Raw genomic sequence first — 15,505 nt, forward strand, 5'->3', positions numbered from 1 at the left:
AATGGGAGTTAAATGGACGGCCACAGTGACACCGTGACTTGATTTCAGCTGAGCATCAATTATTCATTCTATTCAAAAGGGGAGCTGGTGGCCGTTTGCAGCACGTGATTGATAGTCGATTCAGGTTCATATAAGCAGAGTAAAAAGTTATTTCAAGTATTATGACAAAAACAAACACATTTTATATTGGACACGGTATCTGAACAGAACACGGTTTGGAAAACTATGAAGGGAAAGATAATGAATTTGATTTAAGATGACTCAAATAGACATCATCATACAGGACTGAAGCTTCTGTATCTGATCATACAGTGAGGGACAAAGAATTCAGATCCTTTACTAAAGTAGAAGGAACAATACTAGAAAAGAGAAATACTCCATTACTAGGAGAAGTCCTGCACTTTAAAGGTCACTGTCTCATAAGTATTCATGACGCAGAAAAATGTTGTCCATGTGAATGTTATACTAATGAAATATTACAGTGGATTTTTATTGTTGATGCAATAATGTGTAAAAACATCTCACTGTTTGGAGCTAATATGAATTATATTGGGTGGTTCAATCTACAGGTGCCCATCATATTTTTTTCGCTCATTGTACATCGCACCGATTCTTGCAGTCCTTCACTGGTTAATTGTGAATTTTACAGTCCATTTTAAAATGTTACTGCTTGTTTTTAAAGCCTTGTATGGTCACACTCCTGTTTATATCTTTAATTTTTTTTATCCGGGTCCATCAGCTGCTTGAGGATCTCAGACGGACAAACTCAATGACCTCTTTAAATTTCTTCTTAAAACAGACTTTTAATGTTTGGCCTTCTCCTAACTGATGGTATTTAATGTTACTTTTTGTAATATTGTATCCTGGTTCATGTCTTTGTAAGAGGCTGCACATGTTTTCTGCTCCATTGTTGTTATTGTAGAGTAACTTCATTTTTAAAGGTGCTATATAAACATTGTTTTGTGGTTTTAAAGTTTTAATCTGCAATAGTCAAATAAATTTAAAAAATGCGGTACAATATTTCCCTTTGCTTAAGTACAATACTTTTGCAAATTACATTCCACCACTGAAGACATAAATATATTAGAATAACTGTGCTGTCAGTGGAGCTGTTGTGGTAAATATAAAGGGGGCTATATGGTGGTAAACATGTTTTAACTTCACTTCACTTACAAAGGGGAAAATCAACCCTAAAGCAGTTAATCATAAAGAGTAATAATAAAGTGTTTAAGTTTAGGAGTTTCACTCAGTCTCTCAGTGAACCCTGAATAACCAAACAGCTGTAACAGTGGCGGGGGCACTACCACTCCAGCACACTTTCTAATAGCTGAATGGCTGCTTTTAAATCCAACACTTTTTGGTTCAGTGTATCTGAAACTAAAACTATCTTATCCCTAAGACCGATTCCAACAAGCACCACCCGACAACATTATGAATTCATGTTTTCATGATCTGATTTGACATTTATATGCACAAATATTGACTTTACTGGAACAGTTCACAGTTAACTGAAAATTTGGCTTGCAGGGCATCAATGACAGACTCATCCATCAGTTAAATGGATTATTAAAAAGACAGAATTCAGTTAAAAAAAAGATAATTTAAAAAAGTAACACACATTAGAATGAATACAATTTAATACTGCAAGTACTAATTATATTTTAAAAAAAGATAATGACAGCATGTTTTTGGTAAGTGCATTTGACCTTTCCGTGGTGTATCCATACCTTCGTCCTGAAGGTAGTAGCTTAAACTCTTTATTTAAGCGGTTGCATGTATAAGTGGCAATTATGTAAACTTTTTGCTAGACTCTATGATTACATGAGTGAGGACTGCTGTTTACAGATAATCTTACTGGTTAGAGAACAATCATTCTCCTTTAAAATATCTTTATAAAGTTGTAACAGCTGAAAAGGTGGATGAACTGCAGATAAGAATAAGTGGATGCAGTCATTAATACTTCTCTGCATAACGTTGATGAGTGTTTAAATTAAATTAAGCACAATCAAATACAGTGTAAAACAAGGGGGACATCTAGTAACTATCCCAGCTAGCAAAACATTGGCTAACATTACCTACAAGTTGCAATAATGTTTTAAAGAAAAGGTTTTAATAGAATGTTCAAAGAACATTTAAGGATGTTTATCATTTCAAATAATGTCCCTATAAGGTTCAATGCTGACTAAGACATAATGTTATAATTGCATCATTCTAAGGATGTTTTGGTCAGGTTGAAAGGTGACAGATCATAGAATATTCTATTATAAAATGTTCCTACAATGTAACATGAGGACAAAGGAAGAACATCTTCAAAGCAACATTCAGAACATGTTATTAAGGCCTGAGATTACAGACCTTTTTATAGTGAAAATGGAATTTAGTGTGATACTTTTGAAGCATTTTTTTAGTGTTAATAGAGAATGTTACACTAACTTTAAGTAGAACGTTCTGGGAACTAAAAGAAAACTTGCTGCTGAGAATGTTACAAAAATACTGCACTGGTTGCATTGTACCATTCTCAGAACTTATTTAGAACCAAAAATTCTTAGAACGAAAAAAATTACAGGAACGACACCTGTAACATCACCACACAAAGCAGACTTGAAATGTAGTGTTGTACTTTTATAAACAAACCCAGCGGCGCTAAGATCTCACATTCTGAAGGGGTAGTGATTCATCCACATCATCGAGTGCAGATAACAGCTCTTCTAAGACGCCCAGCATAATGACAACATGAAGAGACCCTAATCCTCGAACACTTAGTCGATTGTAGCATTAGTGAGAGAATATGGGGTTTAAAGCTGTCGACAAGGCCATCGCCTATAAAACAGGCTTTGAGAGGGACTGAAAGCAGATTGAGTTTGAATGAAGGGCTGAGTAAGTTTGGCTCTGCCAGTCAAGTGAGGTCAGGTTGGGGTGGACGGAGGGAGGAAGGGGCAGAGAGAAACAGGGTGACAGACCGCGGGCCTGTTTAAGCACCCTGCTAAATTCATACGTCGCAGCTGTATTCAAACAACATGGACGGAGGGAGGAAAGAGACAGTGACGAGCCAAAAGAGGTCTTGAGAAGGAGGTGTGGCTCCCCCGCCCCTCATTTTCCAGCTCATTTCCCGGGACAGTGGAGAACAGAGGTCCTATTTTCCCCTCAGCCATTCACCTCACACAGACACCTGCTGGCCAGTGGGGGAGGAGAGGGGAGAGGCCAAAGTTTAACCAGTTCACAAGTTAAGACACCACATAAACAAATAGATGGTCCTGTTACACTGCGATGGTTACAAGCTCTTAGTTTGATCCCAAAATGCCATATTTAGTTATGTTTTGTGTATTCATCATCTGAGCAACATATTCATGCATTTTTGTTGTTCTGCTTAAATTACAATGTAGCTGTAAGCAGATATAAGGCCATTTGAAGTGTTTATTGACCTTTTGAAACCTGAGCAAATTGGCTTGATTCCTTTCAAAAACATGGAAGAAGGCAGTGTGCAACTTACAGTAAGAGGAAATAACCCAAAAATTAGCAGAAAAATTGGAAAAAGAGGCAAAAAATTACCTGAAATTAACACACACAAAAAGAAAAACAGAAAGAATAATAAATATAATAAAAACAGAAAAAGATCTGAAAAAGGTGCTGAAATGAAATAAAAATAAAGAAGATGAATGATAATGGTAATATTGTTCTGTAATTGAATTTTAAATATATAATTATGATAATTATAAATATAGCTTTATTGATATGTTTCCCTAGTCATTTGATAATCTTCTATTTGTATAGCTTTAGGTCATTTTTTTCCAAGTAAATTAAGTAAAAACAAACACGAAAATTACCTACAAAAGTGCTGAAAATAAAAAATACACATATTTATTTTATAAATTTTATTATATTTTTTCTGTAACATAACTTTAAATCTAAAACTGTTGTAATTATAAATATATTCTATATATTTCCCTCTACTTTTTTTTATTATTATCTAATAATCCTCCCCTCTTTTTTAAGACTCTTTTTGGATAATTTTCTTGTCACCTTTAACTCATTTCTTGCAATTTGTGGGACATTTTTTGCCAAGTTAGTCCATGCCTTTTCCCCCGATGTTTTTGAAAAAAAAGGAAAAAAAGAAAAAAGAAATTCACAGGTTTCAATGGGTTAAATATCTAATAGTTTCAAGGGGTTAAACACATAAATATAAGTCTGAATAACCTTCAGTGCTCAGTGCCATGGTTTCTGTCTCTTGGAAAACCTTTTTCGGACAGACGACTTTGTGTTCAGAGGCTCAATATCATCAACTTAACGCTGTATCCACAGAGTTCAGAGAGGATCATTTCTTGGATATTTTCATACTAGGGGAGAAGAGACCTTTACAGAGGAATCAGTCATGAGTGATTTGGTTCTTGCAATGAGTTTTATTTAATTATATCATTGTGTTTATTTTCTTGAGTTTTGTTTTGAAGGCTGCTTTGTATGTGATTTTTTGTTGCGTTTTGTGGGTATTCTTTCTGTTGATTTTTACACATTTTACACTTTGATGTTCTGTAAGTGTTTCTTTACTTTTGTGTTGTTGGTGAGTTTTATGTATTTGTATAACGGCCCATTTAAGAACTAGTATTGTAAACAAGTTTTAACTAATTTTTATGATTTAAAGCTAAAATTGGTTACTTTTAGGAATAACTCGTATTGCTTCTAATAGCATTACTACATGTCAACAAAACCAACCAATCAGAGCAGAGGAGTCTCTCACATAGCTGTCAGTTATGTCGATTGCTGCTCAGGAACTGCGGTCAGACTGAATATGAATAGCTACTGCTTCATTAAGATTCAACCATTTATTTGGAAATAATCAGCGGATGAAAATGTTATGACATTAGGTTGATAATTACAAGGCTTAAAATATTACTACTTCACTGTGTAAACTATAAGGCATGCAATAAAGTTTGCATAGGGCTGGAATGGCATCATACAGTACTAACAAGGTGCTGCCAGTGAGTTGATCCTTCATCTGCTTCCCTTTTGAGGGACGGTAGCGAGGGGACGCAAAACAGAATGCACTGAGAGTACACGGCATTACAGGTGACAAGCGGAGATGATTATTAAAAGGTAAAAAGAGCAGCATCAAAAGAGGCATAGAGGGTAGAAAGGAGGGCAGGACATGTAAACAAGTGACGAGGACAACATAAATAAAGAAAAAGAGCACTGCAAATACGGCTATAGTGTTTTAACATCTTCAACTGCAACATTCTGTCAACACACAATGTAACTACTTACACGATGTGAGGCGTGCATGTGCAAAATGGTCCGCCATCTTGGACAGCTAGCTACAGCTACGCCACATGGACAAACCGCATGTCACGATCAGAATAGTATGCCATGATCCGAGTTTCAGTTTCAGTAAATCAGAGGCTGCAGACCAGAGTTCAACAAAACAGATTAATACATTTATAAAAAAAACCAAATTTCATTAAAATCAGTTTCGATTTAAGCAAGCTACAGTCAGTTTTGTAGTGACATCTTGAATTTCCTATGGTGGTGACTTAGCCAGATGGCGGATGTTTTTGCGCATTTCCGCCTCATATCGCAACGGTACCATGTGATTTGATCAAGTGGAGTAGCCATGGCTGGCTGTCCAAGATGGCACACCATTTTGCACATGTGCGCCTCACATCACAAAGGGCCTCACATGTGTATTGACAGGGACTTTTAAAGAAAAAAGCCTCAACAACGCCCCCTACCTCTGATAAACAGTTACAACTGTCTTCATCAAACAGCATTCCTTCTTATTAGACCATATACATATACATATATATATATATATATTTTGTTCATTTATAATGATCGTCCCTATATTTCAGTCCAACAGCTGACCTGCACATTTAAGGATAGGTGGGACCGCGTGCGGAATTCGATGCAGCAGCTCCTGCCAGGGACTCACAGACGAGGCGTTGTGTCTCGCTGGCCTGAGAGTCTGGGCTGTCCTCCTCAGAGCTGGAGGGGCTGTAGAGACCCAGGACCTGCTGCACCTTGAGGGGAAGCTCCTGCGGAGGGCGGAGGAGAACGGGAGGTCAGAAATCACTGGTGTTAAGGTGTCAATAACCGTGCAGCTTCTTAGATTTAGCCTTTAAAATACAGGCATATCCCTAAAATGTTGCTCTTCAGTACAACCACAACCTTCAGATCCAGTGTTACCCCCTAGCTGCTGATGAGCCATTAATAAAATTTAGTGTACCACCTACTGCCACACCGATTACATTCTTAAATTTAACACTTTAAAGTTTCTTTCAGTATTTCTGCTGTTTTACATTTTGTTTTCAACACACTCGACCGTCCTACTGTTATTATAGATATGTGAATTAACTAAAGATTCTTGCCTCGTTTATGGACAGCTATTAAATGCTGCAGAATGGATACACGGGAATGAATATTGGGCAATACTTTTGGCATTAAATTTTTTTGCGGGGGTTCCCATTGCCCTGAACAATCTGAACATAGACCATAGATTTGCCATTAATTCCATGCTGGATTTTGCTGGCTCATGAAGCAGCTCTTACCTTGCACTGAGTCAGCTGCAGGTAGATGGCCTCTGCTCCTCGCAGAGTACTCTGCAGGTCCAACTTCATTGTCAACTCATTAATGTGCTGAAGAGTTTCACAGAAAAAAAAAGTTTGTAGTTACAGCTGAGAGACTTAATTCCTATCACACACACACACACACACACACACACACACACACACACACACACACTCACACACACACACACACTGTACTCACCTTCAGAATGGTGTTAAAGTCGTGGTCTGAGCCAATCAGCTCTCCTCTCTGGGACTCCAGGATTGAACAGGCGATCAGCAGGTGGAAGTTGTCGCATGGCAGACGAGTCCAGAGGACCTGAGGAAGGAAAGAGGATGTTACTAAACAATATTTGTAAACTAATTTTGCTACATGAGATAATTTCAAATGAGATTTTTTCTCAGACATGTTGCAGCTAAGTCTTAACTTTCAAAATAAACCTTTAATTCCTTTTTTCTGTATGAAGAGGATACCTCAATAAAAGTCAAACAGTTTTAGCTTTGAATGATGTTCATTGCAACACCCTACTATTAAATTTAACATCATCAAGGTTTAAAGCGATGAGAAGACTGAACTTTATAAAAAATACTCATGTATGAAGGAAGAAACTGCAGCTGTGGTGCACTCACCTCCCACATGGTGAGAATATCCTCAAAGGAAAACTCTCTCTTAAACCAGATGAGCAGCCAGCGGAAACAGAAGCACAGAGAGCCGCTGTCCTGAGAGTCTGATGGATAAAATAAATATTTTGTTTTTTTCTTTCAGCAAATTGACTAACACAAAGAATGAGCTTCATATAAATAAGTAACATCTACAATGATGTCTTAAGCACATTGACATACTCTGTATCGTAGAAATGCGTTTCTTTCATTAACATTCTCATACATACGCATATCAAAATGGTGCACACCTTATCTGCAGACGTTGTAAGCATGTATACTTCATACATAACGAACAGATTCTAATGCATATCCTTGAGGTTGCATTATGTTTAATAGTTTCTCATTTGCTTTATTCCTGTTTCTGCCCTACTTTTTGTTGCTTTATCCTCACAAAAGTGCACAGCTTTGCCTCAGGACTTTTTTTTTTTTTTTAATCTAATCCATTCTGAATGCATAAGTATTAGCTGACTAACCCAGGAAGTCACATAGCTCTGGGTCCAGAGCTTTCAGCAGGATACTGAGCTGAAGGAGCTGCTGCTTCATGGCCTCCTGAGACTCTTCAAAGTTCTGGTGCTGCAGAGGAAACAAAGACTTGTTAAGTCACTGCACATGTCAGATGCCCTCACCTTTCAAAGTACTGCTATTTATATGACTTGAAACTTTCACAAAGATCACGCTGAAAGACACGAAAAACTAGAATTACCACCTCACAGTTTATATTCATGTCTACCCCGACTCACATGTATCCATGACAACAGACAATGCCTTAATATATGAATGTTGCTGCAAAGAAGCTAAAAATCCTGAAATGATCAATACAATCAGGAAATTGAAATTTTGTCATAATTAGTATAGGAATTCTTGAGTTATGGACCAAAACATGTTTTGTTTTGACCAATACCTTTTAATCAGCTTATCCTTGAGTCAAAGTGGACGTCTGTGCCAAATTTGAGGAAATTCCTTCAAGGCATTCTTTAGATATAGTGTTAACCAAACAATAGAAAAAAATAATGCCTCTGGCTAGAATGTCGTTACTGTGGAGGCGGAAAAAAAGTAAAAACCCCAGTGAAACTTCTACAAATTTAGTGGTTGTGTGCTTTCTCTTTTTACTTAAATCAGAGCTGCTGATTAAGCAATAAGCCCACACACTGGAATCATATAACTGACCGCACAAAGCAGGAAGCATAAGGTTTGTATTTTAGCTTTGAGTCAAACTTCCTGTTTTAGTTTGTGTCACTGCTCAGCTGAATCTGCTGATCCTGTCCACTGTAACACAACTGCACAGCCTAAATTAAAGTAGAAATAACAACAAAAACTAAAGCTAACTATGAATGAAATTTAAAAGTCACAGAGAAAAGAGAGACATGTCCACTAACCACCAGCTCCATGAAGCCCGTCAGGCACCAGAAGGACTCCACCTCGTTCTGGGTGACGAACAGGAGAGGAGAAAGGAGATCACTCATCCCCTGGACATAACCTGGATGGATGGAAACAAAGATGTCAGGGTGCCATAGTAGCTGCCTGAATGATCATTAGCATCTCAGATCATCTCACCTCGGATTGTCTAAAAATTAAATGCATTTTTTTTGTTTCTGAATTTCCAAATAAAATAAGAAAATAAATAAAATAGAAAATAAAAAGAAAATAATCAAATGTGCATTATATTTATTTTAAACCATTTCTTCATTTAATTTACCGAACAATTACTGTATCATGATATATATTGTTACCATGATATAAAATTACATCTACTGTGATAGAAGACTCTGGCCATATTACCCACCTTTAATAATAATTCATATTATTATTTCCATATTTACACGTATCTGTGCACACATTGCTTTAGTATCGTGCACCTCTGTTTGCAACAGTTCAGACATACATACCCAGATCAAAGTTGTACATGCAGTATGTCATCAGCACATCATGCAGCAGAGTCAGTCCTGGATTGTCGTTCCCAGAGAAGAACGTATTGTGTCTGTCTGTCCTGCTGACATCTCTCTCTGTCACAACAGAACAAAGACAGCTCAAACTCCAACATCTACTGCAGCTCTCACAGAGCAGCTGACTGACACCATGAACAGATCTTCTGTTTTATGACAGATTGTGAGGGCTGACCTATCAGACTTCTGTATCCCCTGAGGAGGGAGTTCCTCATCTCCTGCTCTTCACTGACGGACTTCCACTGCACCTTCATCCTGAAGTACTCATCCCTGCGGACACAGAAAATCATTTAAGTGGCCGGCTACCTTAAAGATAGGCTTTAGTTTTCAGGAGTTGAGAAGATGGGATGAAAACACCACTCTCTCATCTGCGAAGCTAAAATTGGCAAGATAAGCTAAGCACAAAGACAGCAAACAGGGGAAAACTTAAAACAAAATCCACCTTATACAAGCCCTAAAACTCACTGGTTAACAGAATATATTTTGTTTGTTTAATTTATAAAAAAACACAAAAAATGACAAATTGTGGTCTTACAGGTGGTTTATATTTCTCAGCCAGGTGTAGTCACTTCCTGGAGTCTCCGCTGTTTGCCTTGAAACCTCACAGTGAAAACAAGTCCCAGAGAAGCTAAGCTAACTCCCTGCTGATGGCCGCTTTGTATGTACTGTACAGACATGAGGTCTGACTTTTCATCTTACTCCTGGCAAGAAAGCAAATAAGTAGATTTCCCAAAATGTCAAATTATTACTTTAACCGTTGAAAAGAGTTACGAGGGGATGCGCAGCATTAAAAACACTAACGTTTTGACACGCAGAATGTCCTCTCTTTCCTTGAAAGTGCTGTTCCATGGATAAAAGCCCAGGAGGAACTTCCAGACCTCCTTCCTCAGGGACGGTGTGACGCCCTGCAATGGACAAGAATGGCATGAAAACACGCACATCTGGTAGGAGGAGGGTTGTAAAAGGTAAACAAGGTGTTTCTTCCAGCAGGGTTCCTACAGCTAAGGCAAGTGAGATTTAACTTTTCTGTAAATAACTTTACAAAAATGTATTACCAGTTATTTTGAGATTTTATAATGCCATGTCAGAAAAATGTTGGGTTTTTTTTACATGCCTTGGCATTTTTAAGAACTTTCTGTGATTTATATAAGACATTTCAAAACTAATAATGGCCCTATTTTTAGATTAACGTATTCAATGCCTTTTGAGATTTTTTTTAAGGAATCTGCAGGAACCCTGTCCAGAAAGGAAGTAAACTGTCACAGCATTTACTGCCTCACCCCTCTGAATACGAGCTCTTTGACTCTCTCTGGGTTCTTCACTCGGCCCTCTGGATCCAGAAACTCTTCCCAGTTGCTCAGAGGTTGTCCTCTGGTCACGTCTGGTCTGGGACCAAGCTCTACCCCCTTAAGGGAAAGACAGACGCAACGATTTTTCTCATGTCTCTTACATTTAAAAATTATATCAGTCTGTTATCGCTACACTTTAAAATCTGACAATTTGATCTTACTGAAAATAATCTTAGAAACTGATTGCCTTGAAAAAAGAAAGTAAATATAACTATTAATCTTAATTTATGTTTACTCATATCTTGTTAAGTTTATTCAAAATTTAGCTGTATTTCCTTGATTGTATGCAGTTATTGCAACTTATAAATGGCGAGTGGAATAACCTTGCTCTTTCTAAGTGTTAGCAACTTAAGTAAACCAAGTTAGTCTGACTTAACTTCATGACAAAGATGATTTGCCAATGATGAAGTTTGGAGATCTGCAAATTCTGTTTTGTTAACATGCTTAATGAAATAATTAATATGACAGACTAATTTGCAACTGGCAGAAACAGATTCATAGTGCCGTAAACTTGGTTTAGTGAAGTTGCTAAAACTTAGAAAGTTTGATTTAATTTAACTTGTTATTTTTAGGCTGCAACAACTTCATAAAATCAAGTAAATTGAACTACATTTTAAGCAAACTTAACAATAAAATGTGAAGTTAAAATATATTAAAACTGACAAATATATTTACTTACATTTTTTAAGGCAATGGTTTCCTAGATTTTTTTTGTAAAATCAACTTGTCAGATTTTACAGTGCATGCATTGGCTATGACTGTTTCCTTCTCTTACACAGGTGATGAGTTCGAATCCAGGCTCATCATCGGACTGTGGGGGCAAGCCAGGATCCTGTGTGGTACGCATGTGGCTGGGGGACCCTGGAGGTCGAAGCGCCGCCCTGAAGAAATTGGTGACTTTGGAGAAACCACCAAATGTAGTGGCATATGGGTCCTGGATAAATCTCTGTTCAGGCAGAAAGAGAACAGAGTCCAAAACAAGAAAAGAGATTTTTATTTTACTTTGACTAAGACTTGCAACAAGCTCAACAGAATTAATTTACTTCCACTGTGTTTTTGGCTTGACAGCTACGACACTTGGCATGCTTTTTTACTGAGCGGCTAAAGATGTGAGTGTGACAGAGGACAGTGACTGGAACTTTAGTGACCAGGCTGTAAGTTTTTAATTCAAAACAGTGTATGGGCTATAGTGGACTTTGATGTGTTAGTCACTGGTATTGACAGCTTAAAATAAAGATTTCTGATAAAAAATAAAAGAAAATTACCGAAACAAGATCTGAGCTGCCATCATCAAGCAGCTGCAGCTTATCAAAGGACTGAGAGAGTGCGCCTGAGTCATGAGGGTAGGCAAGGAAGAGCCGCCCGTCAACCGGTGACCTGATAACAACAGAAACCATGTGATGTTTTTCACATTCATGTGGTTTGTAAACAAAGATGTAAACAGCCCTGTTTAAAACTGTACATCAGCTGTTTGCAGAAGTGTCATGAGACATGTCTGACATGTTTACAGTGACAACAAGATACGGTCTGCTGCTAGAAATAGGATGATACTTACTGGTCCAGGATGATGTAACGTTGCAGGGCCCGAAACAGCTCCCTGGTTCCTCCTCTGTGGAAGTGCAGAGGAGGCAGTGGGTGGCCCCCTCTACTTGTCAGCACCAGGAAGTTTCGCCCCAAAGAAAAGCGAGCCCTCCGGAGAGAGTATAACTCTGACAGAGGCAGAGAGAACGACCACTGACCTGCAGAGGAAATAGAAAACATTAGTTTTAACCATCCTTTTTTAATTGTAACTGCCCAAAGTGACAGAAGTGTAAACTGCACCTGAATCTTTGACTGGAACGTGTTCTCGATCTTTCTTCACTGTGCTGATAACTGCCCAGTCTGGCTCATACCCAGGGTCAAAGTTTGTATCCTCCTCTCCTCCTTCTCCATCCTAATTAGTACAAAGTGGGTTCATGGGAATTATATTCAAAAAAGAAAAAAAAATCCTGTATTTTAAACAGATGAATAATGACCTTTTTGGTGTAGAGTACAGCAGGGGCAGTGCGACCCTCATCCTCTAGTGGACTCCACTCTAAAGCTGGAACCCCAGCCTACAACAAACACACAGTTAATCATCACATTGTTTCTTCAATTTCAATTTCTCAGAAGTACAATTAAAGAAATACCATTGTTTGTGCATGAATTACTGACCCTGTGTTATGGTGAATTTGAAGAGAACATTCTATTTTTCTCACATAGGGTTTAACCACAGCAAAACTATTTCAACACATTTGTTTACAAACTATCACACAACTCATGCAGTTAATCCATGTCTCAGTTAGTTTGTATGCTCAGCACTTCCCAAACAAGCAGCCCTTTCTGACAAGGCACTGAATTGTAAATGATAATTTTGTATTCTCTCTTAGAAGTCAGACACTATGAAAAAGCAGTAATTTTAGCCTGCTGAGAACAGGAGCTGCTGGTCTACCACTTCCTTCATCTGTTAGTTTCGTTCAGAGTAACTGAAATCACACAATAAACAAACGAACAACAGATGGAGGCAGCAGTGGACCAATAACTTCAGTTTCCTGTTGCAAAGGTCTGTCTGTTTGGGAAGTACTACTGACTAATCAGACTTGGACTATAGTGCACCAGTTGTATGAACTTTGTAAACAGATGTTTAGATAGTTTTTCTGTTGTTAAAGGTGGAACCCTTTTACTTCAATCCACGCAGAATTTTCTTCATTTTTGGATTCTTTTTTAACTGAATTCAACATGATGTGGAGTAAGTGAATCATCTAAAAATGTTCATTTCCGGGTAAAACAACAAACACAGTTTTGCTTACCCGCTCAACAATGCGGATGAACCCTGGGATGGTGGTGTCCTGGTTACTCCTCTTCGCATTTGTGTGAAGGTACACTCCCTCCTTCTCAAATATCAACTGAGGAAGAAGAAAACAACAACACAAGAGTAAAGCACCCCAGTAAATCATACAATGTGCACTGAAATAAAGAGATGGCTCACTTTTAGGTTGTGCCACATTTACGTTTATATAATGTTAATGGTCGACCGATACTAGGTTTTCAGGGTCAATACGTTGAAGTTTAAATGTCCTTGGCAAATTTTTCGTCAAAACTTAAACATTGAACATCAAATACAGAAAGTTCCCAGCAACTTTTTTTGCAAAGTCAACTGAAAATTTAAATAAAAAATGAATTAAAAAATACCTCTTCAAGGTTTTCCATGTTCCTCTCATGCTGACAATTTCTTTGCACTTTTTGATTAATTAATTTTATCGATGATCATTAAAATAAAACACAGGTACAGGTAATCAGCAAAATGCCAAATATCAGCCCCAATAATTGGCCAGGCCAATAATCTGTCGACCCCTGTTGTGTTGTTGTTGTTGTGTTTGGTATATTGTATCTAATTTCATATCATTATTTTCATCGTCTATTAATGCGCTGATTAGATTACGTCCTCAAATCACTTGGGGGTGGGGAGGATTGATCCTATTGCTCTGGCTTGTGTTACAAAGTTGTTATATGGCCTAACTACTAACTAATTTGTAAAACGGCATAATCGTTTTAACGTTGCTGTATGTATTGTAACATAACTGATTAAATAAAACTAAATAGTATGCATTGCTAGGCCTAACGTGCACCGTGCAGCTGTGTCACATAAGTGATACACATAACAAAGAGCTTGTAAATGACTGTAGCATCACATGACTACGGCTCTGGCAGGTCAGTCGGTGAAGACGAGACATAGACAGGAAAACTTTACTATGATGAGCCAGTATCGACCGACCTTGCTGCCAAGTTTCAGTGTCTGTATGGTTATAGATACTCGTTTCAATACAGAGTCCGATATCTTATATAAAGTCAGATGACAACATGTGTCTGACAGTGCGCTGCTTTATTTTATCGAGCGTTGTGAGAACCGATAGCTAGCTTGAAGTGTAAGCTAACACTGACAGCGAGCTCGAGCACTTTCACCTAAAACGTCATAGTAGCGAGTAAGGAGAGTTGTTAACATTCACACATTTAAATACGGTTAGTGAAGTATTGTATAAAATTTGGGAATACCTTGTAGTCCTCAACGCTTTGCTCCATTTTTTCCGTCACCTCTGTCCCGACTCCGTGTTTCCAAAATAAACGTTACGTCATACTTCCTGCTTCTGGAAAACCCCGCCCCCAATGGACGTCATTGTAGGAACACGAGCCAATCAGCGCCATTGAAAGTTTACACATGACCAGTGCCTTAGAAATACAAATAAATAAAACAAATACATTTCTTAGGCACTGTACATTACCATGGGAGAGTTATTATTAGAATCAGACTTACCAATTACACCAGTACAACATAACACTATTACAATGAGGCTTACCTCTTATGTTTGTATTTTTTATTTAAAAAAAGAAGATGCCATATGATGATAGCAGACAGTCTATTTATTTACAGTATTTATATTGACGCAATCAATCAATCCAATTTTATTTGTCAAATGTGAGGAATTTGCCTTGGTGTTTTGATGCATAAAAATAAATAAATATATATGTTTGAAGTGTATGTATCGTTTTATCATTTTGATTGTCTATACTGCAATCTCATTATGGTGGTTATTCTGTACTCAGGACATTTCAAGAGGGTGTTGTATCTTGTAGGCTACAGACTGAGGCAAATTTGTGATTTGTGTTTGGGGATTGTGATCGGTTGACTTGACACAGAGAAAAAAACTTTAATTGTAAAAATCAAAAAGTATAAATGTAAAAGAAAAAAATAATATAAAAACAGGTACAACGCATCTGTTTTAGAGTAAAAAAATGTACAGTACACTACTGAAGGATTTGTGCAAAAGTTAACAGTATAAAGTATACTGTTCTTATGAAGTGAGCCAAAGGACATCATGTAGAGAAAGACTATAATCCAGGGTCATATTTGGTGTCATTAGAGTAGAGCAGAGTAGAGTCAGCTGGATTTAAAATTAAGTTTCTCACTTCTGGAACAGAA

The 15,505-nt window shown here is 37.6% G+C and overlaps 1 protein-coding gene across 2 annotated transcripts; it reads right to left on the minus strand.

Annotated features, from left to right (window-relative positions):
• Positions 1 to 1,427: 1,427 nt before the first annotated feature.
• Positions 1,428 to 14,667, minus strand: tbc1d17 (TBC1 domain family, member 17). 2 transcript variants are annotated; one of them, XM_042504777.1, is made up of 18 exons: positions 14,581 to 14,667; positions 13,338 to 13,433; positions 12,525 to 12,602; positions 12,331 to 12,442; positions 12,065 to 12,248; positions 11,775 to 11,886; positions 11,285 to 11,455; positions 10,441 to 10,566; positions 9,962 to 10,065; positions 9,336 to 9,430; positions 9,104 to 9,220; positions 8,594 to 8,694; positions 7,691 to 7,790; positions 7,185 to 7,282; positions 6,757 to 6,873; positions 6,537 to 6,623; positions 5,854 to 6,023; positions 1,428 to 3,169 (listed from the first exon to the last, which is right to left on the minus strand). In XM_042504777.1, the coding sequence occupies exons 1-17, from the start codon at positions 14,605 to 14,607 to the stop codon at positions 5,862 to 5,864; spliced, it is 1,887 nt and encodes a 628-aa protein (XP_042360711.1). In that variant the 5' UTR covers positions 14,608 to 14,667; the 3' UTR covers positions 1,428 to 3,169; positions 5,854 to 5,861. The 2 variants fall into 2 exon arrangements, with proteins under 2 accessions (XP_042360711.1, XP_042360710.1); XM_042504776.1 differs by lacking the exon at positions 1,428 to 3,169 and having other exon boundaries at positions 4,803 to 6,023.
• Between the last annotated feature and the right edge of the window lie 838 nt (positions 14,668 to 15,505).

This window comes from Plectropomus leopardus, chromosome 17, assembly GCF_008729295.1.
Source record: "Plectropomus leopardus isolate mb chromosome 17, YSFRI_Pleo_2.0, whole genome shotgun sequence".
NCBI classification, from domain to species: domain Eukaryota; kingdom Metazoa; phylum Chordata; class Actinopteri; order Perciformes; family Serranidae; genus Plectropomus; species Plectropomus leopardus.

What these genes read in the sequence shown, in the direction of transcription:
- tbc1d17 (XM_042504777.1), bottom strand. Translation starts at nt 14,607, where the DNA reads ATGGAGCAAAGCGTTGAGGACTACAAG. An exon ending in GATTCGAACTCATCACCTGT is followed by an intron (nt 10,567 to 11,284) that starts GTAAGAGAAGGA and finishes CTTTCCCTTAAG; the next exon opens with GGGGTAGAGCTTGGTCCCAG. An exon ending in TGCAGCTGACTCAGTGCAAG is followed by an intron (nt 6,024 to 6,536) that starts GTAAGAGCTGCT and finishes CGCCCTCCGCAG; the next exon opens with GAGCTTCCCCTCAAGGTGCA.